Here is an 18,127-nt window from a genome sequence, read left to right as displayed (position 1 = left end):
AAATAAAAATCAAAGTAGAGCTCATGCCAAATTCTCCCTTTCCTAATAGAATCTTGGCATGGCATTGCCTTCAATACAGAATGGAGATTTATATTGTCTGGAAACTATGGCAGAGTCCTATCAGGAACAGCTTAGAGTACTATTTCCCACAAGGGAAGAAACCATTATATTTAGTTTATTTCTGGCTGTCTAGAAGAGCCATCAAGAACATTTTAAAACTGAAGCATAATCTCCTCTTGCTGAGGTGGAAGTAAGACAGGGAAGAAATGTTACTGTTATTAACAGGAGTCACTAGAGGATATCCAAACATCTAGCATTCTTACAGTGGTTGTTGATGCCTTCTGGCCACTATAGGTATGTCCATACTGCGGCTGGGAGTGAGCCTCTCAGTCCAGATAGACAAACTCAGACTCTGCTCGAGCTAGCACACTAAAAATAAAGTGTGGCTCTTGTGGCTCCAGTGGAGACGTGGGCATGAGAGTCCCAGCTGCAGTCTCCACAGGGCTATATTTAGTGTGCTAACTTGAGCTGAGCTACAGAGTGTGTCTACCCCGAGCTGGAAGGCTGACTCCCAGCTGCAGCGCACCCTCTGACCAAAGACAGCAAGCTGGTCTAAGTTGGTAGACTGAAGACGTAGATATTAAGGATTTTTATTTCAATAGTCTGATGCTTTATTTGTCCAATCAGATCTGTATTTAAATTTATGAATTAATTTGGTTTGAGGTAGCAAGCTTCTCCACAGTTTTCCAGTACATCTCAGTTCTAACCAACCGGGTCTGTAAGGCTCTAAATCATCCTCCTGTAAATATTCTTGAACAGTGTGGAGTAGTGGTTTTTAGTCCCTATAAAGAGATTAGGATGAAATCACCTTGACCAAGAGAAGGACACTACTCTACAGAAGTAGGGCCAATGTTTTACTGTGTGAGGGCAATCACCATGAGGAAGCAAACCAGCTAAAGGAACATGTCCTTGACATATCTGTTGCCCTTTTCAGGGACTCTCAAATGAGACAAAGGTGGAGGAATCGTGTATAAACACCTCAAAATCAGATGAGGTGTTATCTCATGTGCCTACTGGAGGCGGAAATGGCTTCGGGTGCCAGTGGTCGAGTTAGTCTTAGGACCCGAAAAGAGCCCTGTAATTGCATGGGTACCAGAAGTCAATATTGTTGGCATGATGGCACTGGAGCATGTGTCAGTGCAGGCTAGAAAGGTCTCTCTGTACCCACAAAGACTTTTTGACGTGTTTGTGACAGTGTCAGTAAGTAGGCTCTGGGAGGTGACATGGTAGGAGTGGGGAATGTCTCTTGGTATCTCTCAGTAATGGTGATTCAGGTTCTTCTGGGATTCCAGGTCCTCATAGGATAGGAGACTCAATGGTACCAAGGCGCCAGACAGGGAACCTCAGGAGACAGTATGTCAGGTGGTACAGGAGATAGTACCCAAGTGTGTGATTGGTGCATCCTTCATGTCTGGTTATTGAAGGTGGTATATCAATGAGGATTTTGACTTGGCCTGGAGTCCCTGAGTTTTGGAGGCACAAAATCTGGTGCTCATGTAAGTGCCGCTCTAGGTGGTTTATCTGATGGCTTCTCAGCATACAGCATGGTCTTAAACAGTGCTCTGATCTCAATACTGGAAGATATAGGAGCTTCAGTAATACTTGTAACAGATGCAAGAGTCTCCTGAGAGCCAGATTGGAGGTGGTGGGGAAGGAGTCTTCCCTTTTCTTTCTTCTTTGAGGGTCAGTGGTTCTCAACCTATTTACCATTGTGGCCACATATGCAGATCTCTGTGTGTTACATGGGCTGCATCCACACAATATGTATTATCTGTACAGCCCTGAGGATGTCACATGGGCCGCAAGTTTGTGATGATTGGGCTGCAAGTGGCCTGCGAGTCACAGGTTGAGAACCACTGGTCTAGATGGTTCTGAAGGGCACCCAGGGTCTTTGCTCACCATCTCAGTAGAGATGGTCACCAGGACTCTCTGGAAGGCCAGTGTACGAGGGTGAACACGTACGGACTCACCCCTGCGGTGCCTTCTGCTGGTGACTTCTGGGAATTAGCTTGTTCCAGCTCCGGAGCGCTCTCTGCAGGCCGGTGATCCGCCTGTCCTCTTGGCACCTGTGTGCCTCTCAGGACCTCAGTGCCCCTTTAACTGAGGTGCTGCCCCCAGGCAGTACCCCCACAGTCAGGGCCTCCCCCTCTCAGGGGAACCCCCACCCACTAGCCCCACTTTGCCTCAGTCTTGGCTACTGCCCAGTCTCCATCTAGCCCCTGTTCACTGTGGCAGACTGCAGTATAAGCCACTCATCACAGGCAAAGGGGTTTGAACCTGCTGCCTCTGGCTACCCATGGGCTGCCCCTGCAACCCAGTACCTAAAATAGGCCTTACAAGGTCTGCAGACTGGGGGTTTCCTAGGCCAGAGCTCCCTGGCTCCCCTGGCCTTTCCCCAGCCCTGCTCCACTCCAGATACCTAGTTAACCTCTCTGCAGCCAGGCCTTCCTCTCTCTGCAGGGAGGGATAGCTCAGTGGTTTGAGTATTGGCCTACTAAACCCAGGGTTGTGAGTTCAATCCTTGAGGGGGCCATTTAGGGAACTGGAATAAAAACCTGTCTGGGGATTGGTCCTGCTTTGAGCAGGGCAGGGGGGAACTAGATGACCTCCTGAGGTCCCTTCCAACTCTGATATTCTATGAATGCAGAGAGAGACTGTTTGCTCCTGGCCTTCTTATAAGGCCCTGTTGCTCAGTTTGGGGCATGGCCCCAGCTGCAGCCACTTCCCCCAATCAGCTAGGGTTTTACAATGCCCTCTGCGGGGCTTTTCTAACCCCTTCCAGGCTGGAGCAGGTGGTCACCCCACTACAGGGGGGGATGAGGGGGTGTCACCACTCAGATCCCATCAGTCTCAGCGAGTGCTCCACTAACAAGAGTTTTAGTCTGTCCTCCCTAAAATCCTTAGATCTGCTTTTGAAACATGAGGAGAGCTTACATATGGAGAAGATGTGAGACTCTCCCAGGCAGCAGAGGCAGTCTGAATGTCTGCTACTGTGAAGGAAAGACCTGTGGCAGGTCTGGCAGGATTTGAAGTGTGTGGTCTTGGGCATAACCCTTACTCGAGGCCGCAGGTCAAGGTCCAAGGAAAAGCAAAGGCCCAAATTGTGCAAAAGGAGGGAAGGGGAAACCTCTGCCTAAAAAAGCACAATCTGTGCTAACAAAATAAAAAAAAAATACTGAGAAAAAAAAATTAAGCGAGAGGGGTAGCAAACTGCATAGCTATCTAACAGACATTGTGCTACTTTATTTCAAGCAGCAGGCAACTGAGAAGCAACTGGTCCACTTCCTCCCTCTATACCCTTGTACCAGGTTCAGACACTGCTGACAAATCTTCAATCAAATACACAGATAAATACTCATCTTGATGTGGAGCACCCACAGGGACACTATTTGAAGAAAAACCCAACATTTTTTTACATTTCCTAAATTTTAAGTCAATCTCATGATTGTGGAATGCATAGGGTTGACAACCTTGAGTATTCTAAGTTATGAGTTGGCAAATCAACTTACCAACAGCAACTAGGAGGCTTTCCCTGGGGAGCTAGGGAATAATTCATCTGTTTTTTATACAGTACACTTCCTGCTTACCTGACCTCTGCAGTCAGGCAATGAAAGGTGGGAGGAGTGAAAGGGAAGCAAAGAGAGATGTAATCTCCCACCATCTCTCACAAGGTCACTCCACAGCATCGCAGCTGCTCTGTGGATGTTGCGAGAGCTTCAGAACTGGAGCAGGTTCCATACCATTGCCCCCCAGTACAAGCACACACTATACTGGGTGGGTTGTTCTCATACACAGCAGTATACATGGGACCCTCCCGAGAGCTGGACTTCTTACTGTGCATTTGCTATATAGAATCCATAAATCCTGCTCCACCTCATGTGGCAAAGCATTCCTGTGCCACGACGACAGGGGAGTATGGGTCAGGAAGAAGCATCCTGACTCAAATACAGAGAGGACAAGTGCTGGATTTGAGAAGATGGGGGAACTGCAGCAGAGGGAGTAGATTAGGACAAGGAGCCTGGTGGGGGAAGACTGGGAGCTGGCAGACATATGGGGGGGCAAACACTAGGGTTGGTAGTAAAGGAGTGGGTTAGACTGAAATTGGACGAGGAGGGCCCTTGTGTGTGCGCACTATACACACTAATTCTTCTAGATAGTAGGCGTGCTCCGAGAATAATCAAAGCTGTGTAGTGAAGTGGACTGGTCTCATTTGTTGTAGAGGCTTGAAGGTATGTAGTGAATGAGGAAGAGTGTTGCAGGAAGAAGAAAGGATGGCCTCGTGGTTAAAACTATTGAATGCTGCCCTAGGGAACTGGGTTACATGCCTGCTCTGCCACATAGTTCTTGTGTATGATGCTGGGCAAATACATGAAACCAAGCTTTTCACAGGGTCCCTGATTGTGTTCCCCATTTTCTGGGTGCCTGACTTGAGAGCCAGGGGGTCTGATTTGCAGAAATGCTGAGCATGCACAGCTGCAACTGAAGTCAGTAAGAGCTGTGCTTGGCATATATAAAGTGCGCATGGCATTTTACAGACCAGATGATTTTCCTGCTCCAGAAGGGCACAACAGCTATATTAGATGCATAGCATTATAACATTATAATGCTAAATACTCTGAAAAGAGAGATCCAAAGTCTCTCAAATTGGACACCCAAAATTAGTGGATACTTTTCACCTTAATGTGTTTGTGCTTAAATTTCCCTCTGTAAAATAGGTATGACGACACCCCTCATCTCAGAGGGAGTTGATAAAATTAATGAATGTTTGTGATGGGCACTCAGGTACTACCATGATGAACACCATGGAAAAGCACCTGAGAAAATTAATAATACTGTCTTCAGAGCAAGGTTTGAATAGCGTGCAGTAAATAAGGCATGGGGCCCACACACTGACCTAAATGGATGAAAGAAAATACAGAGTGGCTACTCAATACGTGTGCACTAAGGCAAGGGTCCTATGGGGAAAAAAGCATGTGATCAGATAATTTTAACTCAAGCATTTCCTAATTTTGGAGTGCTTGGATTTGCAACCTTAACAGTGTTCTTTTAATGTAACATTTTTTGTAATTTATGTATAGAATCACAGGTGTACAGGACATTTTACAGACTAGACAACTACTTCCCTGCTCCAAAAAAAAATAAGTCAGACAGATATCATAGTAAGAAAAGATAACGAGCCATGGGGAAAAGGAGGAGCAAGAACGAGAAGACAAGAAGAAAGGGAAACTGCTTGTGCGTGCACACGTGCATGCACTATCCCCCCCTAAGCAGGGTACTCAGCTTCTCTTTCACAAAGAGTGCTTCAGATGGAGTACATTTTAAAGGTTATATGGCCACCTCTGGGACCATGAGTGGACACTGTTTCTTAAGCAGTTCTTGAGGTGAGGGTAGGCCAAAAGCACTGCTTTCATAGCATCATTTCTCCTCTTTGCTTGCCCTGTGGAAACCTCTCTGTATGCAATCTGTGGGAACTAGCTCCTTGAATCCATGGTGGGTAAAAGGTAAAGCTCCTATTTGGGGTAGTCCCCCTCAAAAGGTAGCAAATATCCAGGCTGAAGTTGATGCCGCTTCAAGTAGCGCTATCTGTAGATGAATACTTGCATTCATTTCGAGAAGAGGGGTTACAGAGATATGAGGTATCCAGCCATCTGGAAGGCACAGATGGGGAAGAACAGATCCTATTTGACTTTTGACTCTACCCAACAGAATTTTTGAAAAGCATGCATACCATTGCATAAAGAGATAAGTAAGAGTTAATAGAACAGATGTACTTCATATCTCTTTTGCTTGTTAAGGGTTAACAAGATCAGTGAGCCTGGCTGTCACCTGACCAGAGGACCTATCAGGGGACAGGATACTTTCAAATCTTGAGGGAGGGAAGTTTGTGTGTGTGCTGTTAGTGTTTGGTTGTTGTTCTCTCTGGGTTCTGACAGTGATCAGACGTGCAACCAGGTTTCTCTCCAATCTCCCTGATACAGGTTCTTATAGATTCAAAATAGTAAGTACAAGGTGATAAGGCGAGTTAGGCTTACATTTGTTTTCTTTATTTGCAAATGTGTATTTGGCTGGGAGGAGTTCAAATGTGTATTTGGCTGGAAGGAGTTCAAATTGGTATTTTGCTGAAAGGATTTTAATTTATACTCGTATACTTAGGCTGGGAGGGTATTCCCACTACCTATAGCTAAAAGACCCTGTAACATATTCCATCTTAAATTTACAAAGATAATTTTTACTGTTTTTTCTTTCTTTAATTAAAAGCTTTTCTTGTTAAGGACCTGATTGTTTTTTTATTCTGGTGAGACCCCAGGGGACTGGGTCTGGATTCACCAGGGAATTGGTGGGGAGAAAGGAGGGAAGGGGGAGAGAGGTTAATTTCTCCCTGTGTTAGGATTACTTTCTCTCTCAGGGAGAGTCTGGGAGGGGGAGAGAGAAGGAGGGGGGGAAGGTGAATTTTCCTCTTTGTTTTAAGATTCAAGGAGTTTGAATCACAGTGATCTTCCAGGGTAACCCAGGGAGGGGAAGCCTGGGAGAGGCAACGGTGAGGGAAAGGGTTTACTTTCCTTGTGTTAAGATCCAGAGGGTCTGGGTCTTGGGGGTCCCCGGGCAAGGTTTTGTGGGGACCAGAGTGTACCAGGCACTGGAATTCCTGGTTGGTGGCAGTGCTACAAGTACTAAGCTGGTAATTGAGCTTAGAGGAATTCATGCTGGTACCCCATCTTTTGGACGCTAAGGTTCAGAGTGGGGAATTATACCACAACAACCATTATTTGTTTTCTTATGAAATCTTGCTACTATATAATGCTTTCAGTTGTCTTGTCAAGAAATTGACTATGTGCACTGCACAGCTTAGTTACTTGTGTAGTATCCTATGCGCGTGCGCGCGCACACACACACACACAGTGGATCTTGACTATGGTGCGTAAAAAATTATCCACACAAAAAATGGGTAAACTATAAAATTATAGCAAGAATTAATATAAATTCTGACAATAATGGCTAGAGGAAAAATGTTTGGGAAAACGTAAGTAGTAGTTCTAACGCAACAACTCTTAGTATGCAGATTCTAAAATGTAAAGAACACAGTGTATGGAACCTACTGATTTGTAACAAACAAAAATACAGAGGTTAGCATAAGTTTGCTCACCTACAATTAAATCTGTGCCTAGCTAGTACAGAGACGGGGCATTAAAAACGTTAAAACAGAAGAAATACACAAGAGTTTTTTTCTGAAACTAAACCTTAAGGAATGAAAAAACAGTCTATACAGTAAAACATTGAAAAAGCCAATGTGCTAGAACCTCAGTTGGTGTAAATCGGTGCAGGTCAATTGGAGTCAACTTAGCTACTCCAACTTACACCAAGTGAGGTGCTAGCTCACAACAGTCCATGTGCTAAGAGTTGTAATTATTTGCACCACTAGCTCATCTAAACTACTTCAGAAGTCCAACAAAATAGTCTTGCATTGTTAGAGGGTCCAAAACTCACATCTCACAAATACAATACTTTCAGTTGAACAACACTGTACTTCTAAAAATGCCTTCTATTTGAATTTCCATTCTGCACACTAATATTGAAAAAACGAAATATAAGTTTCAAAATAGCCTTGTCTGTGGGTAACTGGATTCAATTTATTCAGCAAACCGACTTGATGGTACACATTTTTATGATACTGACTATTATTACAAAAAGGACATAGTCCTAACAATTAACAGAACTGTCTTATCTTTACCTGGATATAAACCACCTGACTGCTTAGAATGCTTTTAGCAACTAGTTCTTTTACTGACAAGAATTGGACAAACACACAAACCAATGTATTCTCTAAATCTCAGCACTGTTTAATTCTAACTCTGATGTGCTTTCTGAATCTTGGACTTAAATTAAGCTTTTGTGTTGAAACTCAAGTGCTGTCATACCATTCAATAATGCCTACTAACCAAATGTCTACTAACCAATTTTTTTCCTTAAATCTAATTTTTATTTCATGGTAGCACAAATACTAGAGAGTATATTTCTGAGGGATCATTGGTCTTGTTGACAGAAGTAGCAATCCTACCTTTAGCCTCATATCAATAGTGATGGGGCTCAAATGCTCAACCAGAAATGTGTTGCTGATTTGTCTGTCTTAGTACTTAACTATGTCAAAACAGTATTTTATAAATATATTTAAATAGTACTTCATCTGAACAGGTCTGTCTTATCTTTCTAAAAACACTAACTATGAGTTATATCTTTATTATAACACAGAGAGTACATCATAGATCCCTATGTATCAGGACAAAATACTGCATTACCGGAGAGAGGTAAACAGTGGTATCCCCCAGGGTTCTATACTGGGATCAGTCCTAATCAATATATTTGTAAATGATCTGAAAAAAGGGGTAAACAGTGAGGTGGCAAAATTTGGAGATGATACAAAATTAATCAAGATAGCTAAGTTCTAGGGAGACTGCAGAAAGCTACAAAGGAATATCACAAAACTGGGTAACTGGGCAACAAAATGGCTGATGACATTTAATGTTGATACATGCAAAGTGATGCACATTGGAAAGCATAATCCCAACTATACATATAAAATGATGGAGTCTAAATTAGCTGTTACCACTCAAGAAAGATCTTGGAGTCATTGTGGATAGTTCTCTGAAAACATCCATTCAATGTGCAGCGAGAGTTAAAAAAAGCAAACAGCAGGTTGGGCATCATTAAGACAGAAAATATCATATTGTCGCTATATAAATCCATCGCACGTCAACATCTTGAATACTGTGTGCAGATGTGGTCACCTCATCTCAAAAAAGATAGAATGGAATTGGAAAAGGTTCAGAAAAGGGCAACAAAAATGATTAGGGATATGGAATGGCTTCTGTATGAGGAGAGATTAATAAGACTAGGTCTTTTCAGCTTGGATAAGGAGATGACCGGGGGGGGGGGGGGGGGGGATGTGATTGAAGCCTATAAAATCATGATTGGTGTGGAGAAAGTAAATAAGGAAGTATTTACTCATTCTCATAACACAAGAACTAGGGATCACCAAATGAAATTAATATGCAGCAGGTTTAAAACAAACAAAAGGAAGCATTTTTCCACACAACGCACAGTTAACCTGTGGAACTCCTTGCCAGTGGATGTTGTGAAGGCCAAGACTATAACAGGGTTCAAAAAAGAACTATGTAAGTTCATGGAGAATAGGTCCATCAGTGGCTATTAGCCAGGATGGGCAGAGATGTTGTCCCTAGCCTCGGTTTGCCAGAAGCTGGGAATGGGCAACAGAGGATGGATCACTTGATGATTATCTGTTCTATTTATTACCTCTGGGGCACCTGGCATTGGCACTGTTGGAGGACGGGACACTGGGCTAGATGGACCCTTGGTCTGACCCAGTATGGCCATTCTTACATGCTTATACTCTTTTTTTAATGGGTCTTCAATTTAATTGCTTAAATAGCTTGTTCTACCAAGATTCAGAAGGGTTCAATTATTGACAACAACCCTTAACATTTAAAATATGGATTGTGGAAGTAAAACACTAGATTTTTTTAACATTTCTAGATATTGCAATTCAAAGATGTAAAATTTTTCTATTAAAGTTACTTGCTTCATTTAAGCAAACATTAATCACATTGATGCCTGTAAAGGTCTGTCAGCATATTTTAACAAACGAAGCAACATTCTAGTAGCAAACACCAGGCACTCTGCAATGGTAAGGCAAGGGATATTTTCCCCATGAATAAAGTGGACCAGATTCTTGGCTAGCGTAAATCAGCATAGCTCCATTGGCTTCAATGGAGCTGTGCCTATTTACCCCAGCTGCAGATCTGGGTCAGCAGCTGTGGGTTGTTTGTTTGTTTTTAAGTGTAATAAAAGACATTGCATTGAAAATACTTTTAAGAACAGTAAGAATTTAAAAACACATGCTTTTCAGTCTGAAATATCTATTTACTGGATTAACTCAAACTCTTCAGAGTGTGATGTACAATCGCATATGATGGATTTTCTAATCTACATATATTGAGAAAATTCCAACAAATACTTAAAATAGCCACCAAAGTCTGTAAGCCTAGAAAGCTAGACAAATCTGTCTGTTAATGTGAACGCCTAACATCACAAATCATGAAACCCTAAGGACATTAAGCACAGAAATTAAGTAGCCAGATGCACATTCTGTAATTTACATTAACGTATCCTAAAAGTCTTGCCAGCATTCTGCCTATGTTGTACATGCTCTTCACTTCCCCTAATTCCAAATAATCCTTATTTTTTTCCTTCAGCATCCCTAATAAATAAAACGACAGCCAAGCCAAACAATGCAATGTTTACGTTTAGCACTAACTGAATTTTCTTATCTCATTAATACACTGTCAGCTTTAACTGGCAAGGTATTAGGGCCTATGAGAGCTAACTTCCTCTACTGAAGAATCCCTCCTCTCCCCCAAATGGGACAGCCACACCATGTAATGCAGTGGCTCTCAAAGTTTTGTACTGATGACCCCTTTCACACAGCAAGCTGCTGAGTGCAACCCCTCCCTTATACATTAAACACACTTTTAAAAAATATCTAACACTATTATAAAAGCTGGAAGCGAAGAGGAGTTTAGGGGTAGAGGCTGACAGCTCGTGACCCCCACGTAATAACCTCACGACCCGCAGTTCAAGAACCTCTGGTATAGTGTAGAGATAGTAAATGATCCTCTGTTCCTTTAGCTACTTTATTAACAGTCTAAAATGGTACATTTTGTTATTATTGAAGATTCTACCATCTCATTTTCCATACAATAGAGTATCTCATATTTAAAAGAAAAGGCAAGCTCGAAATCCATGGTCCATTGGCTTTGTCCATCTGTCACAACTGGCAGTATCAAGTATGGCAGCATTTAATTTCATGGTGAAAACACATCATTTAGAGTTCAGCTATATACTCTGTCCTGGTTTATATATCTGCATTTCAGTGTTCACATTTACCTCTCTAGAACTGTAAAAATATTAAATAGATATTAACTTACTTTCCGCCCATCACTTGCATGGCAGTTCACATTTAAAGGAGTCAATAAAGCCATTAGTTTTTCTTCATTACCGCTCCTGTAAGGGCAGGGGGAGGGGAGGGAAGACATGTCCCTTTGTAAAAGATGTGATAAGAAGTTTCATATTAATGTAGTGTATATTGCTATTCTTCAAAGCAGAGTGAAAAATATGTCAATTTGCAAAATATCTCACAAGTGTTTTAGAACTGCTGATAAAATACAGAATATTCTTCTATTTGTTATTAAATCCACAGTAGTTCATGCAAAAAAATGTCTTAACATCTCTTTCTTCAGCCTTATAATAGGATCTTTCCTTTAGCCCATTTTACTGATCTGCTGAAAGCCATTTTCTGAATTAGTAGTTAACTTATTCTTCAGATCACATGTCAAATACCAGTATATATTGCTAAAAATAACATTTTAAAATGTTACTGAAAGGGAAAATACAGTGTAAAATAACTGTTCTACAAGCTGTCAGAAAGGCAACAAGGGATAAAATAATTTCTAGAATATTAGACTGAACTTTACACCTTTCGCTCTTGCTTCTCTAGGCTGCGTTTTGGTAGGAAACATTTCGAAAATAAAGCTTTCAGGTGGTGAAACAAAAAGGGAAATACTCCAACAATATGTAATTTGCACCTAAAAAGGACAATCACTAAATGGTAAATAGGATTTCTAGCAGCTTAAGGCAAGAACACAATTAATATTAACCTTATAAGCATCATGTTGAGGGATTTCAATTAAACAAATAGACTTTTCTATTTATAACAGACTGTAAAGTCCAAAGAGACTTATTCTAATAAGCTGGTTTACCGGCATCATTTCATAGAAGGCAATGCAAAACATTACAGTTTACAGAAGCCCCTTTTCCTCATCTCTTCCCATCTCCAACATGCTTTGTATTCTAACCAGCACTCACCTAGCAGCTTCCAGGAGTTCGTCCTTCTTGTATTCACCTAAATGATTGCAAAATATCATGCTGTTAGCATCTGGCAGAAGACAGATTAAGAACTACAATAGGAAGCAAATACAGAATTAAAACAGAGAAGAGGAGAAAAAAAAAGAGCCCACACCCCGCTGGGTGATGGAGCTGTGACGTTAGCCAGCTTGTGAAGGCAGCATCACCAGTGCCTTGGAGACGGGCAGCAAATTGACATAGCTTCTTATCCAATCCTCAGATGAAATAGCTTTCTTCAGACAACCAATGAATGCTAAATCTTGTGTCCAGAAACACATTCCCTCTGATAACAGTATGCTAGCTGAAGACAATGTCCCCTCCCCCACTTTCCCATTCAGAATGGCACAGTATACTTCTGAAGCATTAATAAATTCTGAGACAAAAGCAAGGCATTATGGCTCTTAGAAACTGGCAATTTGTACCTGTTAAAGGCAGTTTATTTTTGAAGTTCAGTATTATTATTCAATGTCCTTACAAACAGCAATGGCTCATAATAGCTTATGAAATTCCAAAAATCAGAACTTCTGAAACCTTTTCTAGACTTCAGGAAAACCATATACTTTTAAATTATAAAATATACCCAAAAGGGCACAAGACCTCTGAAAGTTGCAGTTTCAAACTTGCATTTAATTGCAGTGAGCTTGTTCTTAAATATATATATATATAAAAATCACATGAACGGTTGTGGTACACTTCAAAAACAATCTCCTGAATATTTTAAGTGAAAAAAGAGCACACAGTGAAGATGAGCTGTTCTGGCACCTAACTGCAAATGAGATGACATTCAGTGAAGCTGAATCACAACTATACATGTTAAAGGCTGTTAAATCTAAGTGAAGTTATATTCAGAATTAGGAAATTCACTTTTTAACATCCTCAGCAAACCCTCTGAAAGTAGGACATTCCAGCAATGCTTAATGCAGGGTTTAAAACTCCTAGTAGCCAGAAGATTAAAGCAACCACCCAAAGGCAGATACGAAAAAATGGGATATAGCATTCTCCTGCATGAGTGAGGTATGAAGGCAAGGCCCTGCTGAAAAGCTTACTACCACCTACATTTCTTTATATCAGCCTCTGGTGAAACTCGTGTTAACTTAAATGCGAGCAGTCAGATCTACAGTGAGCATCTGCGAAAATCCCACCCTAAGCAGCTGATAAGTAGGAAGATGCCAATCAACGTCCCCTTGAAGAGTTGAGTTCTTTTTCTCCCTCCCCAGCCCAGACCCTAACTGTTGGGAGGAGAAGTGCTTGGGTCATCTTTCCTTGTGAAAGGCTTAGTGTCTACTGCTGCCACCACTTTTAGCTTTTCCAACCAGCAGCAGAGTGAAACTGACATAGTTCTTTACAGTTTCATGGCTGCCTATAGGATTCTGAATAGCAGCAGTGTAATGGACCAGGTCTAGTTAATTACAAAATTAAAATCACCAGCAGAGGCACTAGAGCTGGCTGCCAGACTTAGAAACACAAGATTCGATTCATTTTTGGAACATTCACAGAAACATGTTTGTAATGAAGATGTGAATGCTGCAAAAAACAATGGCTGTCTCCTTGCTGCTCTCCAAATTCACCTAGAGAAGCTTCCTAGTTCCCACTGGTGATGTGATTTTTTCAAGCCAGGACACAACACATGCCTCATTCTTAGCACAGAGTAAACAAAACACTGGGCATAATTACAGTACTTCTAACCAATGAAGAATCAAAAGCGACAATTGACTTCTGAATCAAATAGTTTACATTTTGTTACACAAATAAAGCAACAATGACAAAAAATTCTGTCCACTAGAAAAATGTCTTGATGTTGTTTATTAATATACATCATTTACATCAGAGATACTTACCAACCCTAATCACACTGAGGGCCCACCTTGTAGACTGTGCGCTCTTTATTAGTTTTGATACAGTGCCTATCACAATGGAGCTCCAGTTTTGACTGGATTTATAGTAGTATCCAAAGGCCCCAAAGTTAAATAATATTTTGCTAGATGCTCTTCAAACATGAGCTCTAGCTCTATCCTAAAGAGCTTGAATACCAAGGAATAGTTTTAACAGGGAGAAACCACGGATTAGATTGCTTGGTTTAAAAACAAAAGGCGTTTTAACCTTAACTAAGTACATGAATTATTTTTAATAAAATCAGAGATATTTACAGGTAACAGGTCTTGATATCAAAACCAAGACAAGAGATTCTTAAAATTTGTCAGTTTTTCTGCAATAGGATATGCATTAGGAAAAAAAATCCTCTTTAAATGAATGCAACTTCATTGTTCTAAGAAACTTATCTACTATGAATGGTATGCTTTGCAATGAACTATGATCCAAAAAAGGTATAAGCACTTGCTACATCAATTTATAATAGAAAACCTGGACATAGACTGCACGATTTGGTCACATGTATATAATGATAAATGTGTTTGCAAAGTATTTTTTAAGACTATACATAAAACATTAAACATTAAGGTTTGGAATTAAAATACAAAAATTCAGACCATCCACCTTGCATGATTTTTAAAAATTGTAACAAACTATTTTAAACTTTTGAGCCAAACAATTAAAATTGCAGCTGCTAGCTGCAGAACTGCCTGTATGTACAGAATAAGACTGTAGCGCTCCCTGGTGCCTTTTAAGGTGTGTCCACACTAAGGGGAAAAATGTTCTGTTTTGTATTTTACTGCTGCTAACAGACTGTAAACATCTTAGTGTGGACAAGGCAGTTGCAGTTTTAACATGTTAACACTAGTGTTTACCTTTCCTTGCTAACATAGCTAAAAACTACAAATGCCTTGACAACACTAGCATTATACCATGAGTTAGTTACCACGTTTTCCTCCTGAAGAAAACCTTAGATTTTGTAAAAACATCCAGATAAAGACTAGCAACAGAACAGTTATGGATGAAACCAGGCAGTTACAGGCAGTCAAAAAAACCAGCAATGAATGATGGAGAAAATACATGGATTAAAATGTTTTTCTAGAAACTGAAAAATTAAGTGGGATAAAAAAAACATTAAATATGTATAATATTTTATTGCAACTATATACCACAACCATGCCATACATATTACTGAAAGCTTAGGCCATTTTTTCTGGTCAGATCTAGCCCCATGTATAAATCCCTATTTTAATTTTATACACATAAAGATGAATACACTGTAAGACGCCAGCTCACTAATATCTGAGAACAAGGATGAAAAAAAAAAAATCCTGTCAAATATTCAAAATAAAAATAAAGGAAAAAATATTTTGGATTTTATGTTGATTTTAAAATTGAGTAGTTTTCTTTAAACTAAATAAAAGACTGAAATTCCAAATAATTGAAATTTCTGTATTATTGTACATATTTTAATGAGAGTGTAATTTTGAGACAGTCAAATAAAGATTCAGAGTTAAGCATACAGACGTAGGCCCCAATCCTGGAATGAGATCTATGCACATATAGCCCCAGGGAAATCAATTGCTCTTGTAGATTCAGGACCTTCCTTATTTCCCAAATCTGAGTTCTTGATTTTGTAATGTTGCAAGAAAGATGATTTTGTTTTGTCTTTTAGCAGCATGGATTTGATCACTTCTGTGTGGTTTGTTACAGACATGCATATTATCTAATTGAGAATACGGAAGCGTTGGTGATATAAAAGGATAAGATTTTTCAAACTTAGATGCCTAACGCTGGACTCCTCATTCCACACTTAAGTGCTTTCCTGAATTAAGGGCTTTATTTACAAGCTTAAGCGCACACACAAATTAAATGAGTGCATAAAGTCCCAGTGACTGACCCAAACAGGAATAATTTCCTGACCCTGATTTAAAGAGCGGCTGAGCACCCAAGAGTGTTTAACGTGTATCAATGGGAGCTATTGCATGATAAGCCACTTTTGAAAATCAGGGGGTGAAAATCATGGCCACACTGAAATCAAAAGTTTTACTGTTGACTTCAAGAGGCCATGATTTCACCCCAGGTCATTTATTTAGGAGTCTAAACATTGAGTAAGTAGTCTCACTTTAGGCTCCTATTTTGGAAAATCTTGGTCTAAGATATTCATGAGTCAGAGTTTGGAATGGACACCATTCAAGAGAGCTGAAGCCACAAAGGAGTTATGCAAATCATTCCTAAATAAGTAAAGATAAAACTTTTACACAACTCGTGTATTCAGTATATCATATGTGACAAAGTATTATAGGAATTTTTCATGAAGTTTTAAAAAGATTTATTGGGACTATTATTTTTGTCTCTCTATCCGTAAATCAGTTTTCGTTACCATGAGTCCAAGAGCACAGAGCTTAGAGATGACATAATACGCACACAAAAACGGAAAAGGCAGTAAACTTTAGAGTCTGATCTCTCAGGATCTTGCAGATCTAGATGCGAGTAATGGGCAAATATACATGCAATATTCTTTTAATGAATGTTAGTTTCTTAAAACCTAATTAAAAATGGGAACTGTCATAAACAGATAAGTAAGAGTTAATAGAACAGAAGTGCTTCATATCTCTTTGCCTGAAAAGAGTTAACAAGAACAGTGAGCCTGCCAGTCACCTGACCAGAGGACCAATCAGAGGACAGGATACTTTCAAATCTTGAGGGAGGGAAGTTTTTGTGTGCGCTGTTTGTCATAACATTTTTTCCAAGATCTGGACCTTAGCGTCCAAAATATGGGTGTTAGCATGAAAACCTCCAAGCTTAGTTACCAGCTTGGACCTGGTAAAGTTGCCACCAGCCAGGAGTTATACAGTGCCTAGCTCACTGTGGTCTCCCCAAAACCTTCCCTGGGGGACCCCAAGACTCAGATGCCTTGAGTCTTACAACAAAGGGTAATAACCCCCTCCCCTTGTTTCCTTGTTACTTCCTCCCAGGCTCCCCTCCCTGGACGACCCTAGGAGATTCCCTGCTTCCAGTCCTGGAAACACAGGTACCAACAGAGCTAATCTCTCTCCCCCCCTCACCCAGAGGGTATGCAAAGTCAGGCTTAGTAAATCTAACACAAAGAGATTTTCCCCTTGACTTCTTCCTCCCACCAATTCCCTGGTGAGCTGCAGACTCAATTCCCTGGAGTCCCCACTAAAGAAAAACTCCAACAGGTCTTAAAAAGAAAGCTTTATATAAAAAGAAAGGAAAAAGGCATTAAAAATAGGCTCTATATCAAGTTGACAATATACAGGGTCAATTGCTTAAAAGAAAAATGAATAAACAGCCTTATCCAAAAAGAATACAATTTAAAACATTCCAGCAACTACACACATGTACATACAAAAGAAAAACAATATAAACCTATTGTCTTACTATCCTTGTACTTACAACTTGGAAACAGAAGATTAGAAAGCCAGGAGATAGAAAAATCACTCTCAGAGCCGAGAGGGCACAGACACAAGACAAAGAACAAAGAACTCACACCCAAAACTTCCCTCCACCCAGATTTGAAAAAGTCTTGTTTCCTGATTGGTCCTCTGGTCAGGTGTTTCAGGTTACTGGTGTTACCCCTTTACAGGTAAAAGAACATTAACTCTTAGCTATCTGTTTATGACACTGTTAGATTTTGGTGGTTGTTCACTCTGGGGGCTCAGAGGGACCAGACGTGCAACCAGGTTTCTCTCCAATATCCCTGATACAGGTTCTTATAGATCCAGAATAGTGAGGTAGATAAAGCGAGTTAGGCTTATGGTTGTTTTCTTTATTTGCAAATGTGTATTTGGTTGGAAGAAGTTCAAATGTGTATTTGGCTGAAAGGAGTTCAAATTGGTATTTTGCTGAAAAGATTTTAATTTGTACTTGTATACTTAGGCTGGGAGGGTGTTCCCAGTGCCTATAGCTAAAAAACCCTGTACCTATTCCATTTTTTTAAAATTTACAAAGATAAAAAACAGTAAAAATTCTTTCTTTAATTAAAAGCTTTTCTTGTTTAAGAATCTAATTGTTTTTTTATTCTGGTGAGACCCCAGGGGACTGGGTCTGGATTCACCAGGGAATTGGTGGGGAGAAAGGAGGGAAGGGGGAGAGAGAGGCTGATTTCTCTCTGTGCCAGGATTACTTTCTCTCCGGAAGAGTCTGGGAGGGGGAAAGAGAAGGAGGGAGGAAGGTGAATTGTCCTCTCTGTTTAAAG

The 18,127-nt window shown here is 40.5% G+C and overlaps 1 protein-coding gene across 2 annotated transcripts in view; it reads right to left on the bottom strand.

Moving 5' to 3' along the window:
- Nucleotides 1-18,127, bottom strand: part of TNKS (tankyrase) — a 290,704-nt gene that overhangs the window by 178,347 nt on the left and 94,230 nt on the right. For both annotated transcript variants that reach the window (XR_004000785.1, XM_030565584.1), the window contains exons 4-5: nucleotides 11,998-12,034; nucleotides 11,061-11,136 (exon numbers count right to left, since the gene is read on the bottom strand). Coding sequence is in view for 1 of the 2 variants with exons in the window: in XM_030565584.1 (XP_030421444.1) it covers nucleotides 11,061-11,136; nucleotides 11,998-12,034 (113 nt within the window). In the remaining variant the exon portion in view is untranslated. The remainder of the gene's footprint in view (nucleotides 1-11,060; nucleotides 11,137-11,997; nucleotides 12,035-18,127) is intronic.

The sequence above is a fragment of the Gopherus evgoodei genome, chromosome 5 (assembly GCF_007399415.2).
Source record: "Gopherus evgoodei ecotype Sinaloan lineage chromosome 5, rGopEvg1_v1.p, whole genome shotgun sequence".
NCBI lineage: Eukaryota > Metazoa > Chordata > Testudines > Testudinidae > Gopherus > Gopherus evgoodei.
This window is presented reverse-complemented; position numbering and strand designations above follow the sequence as displayed.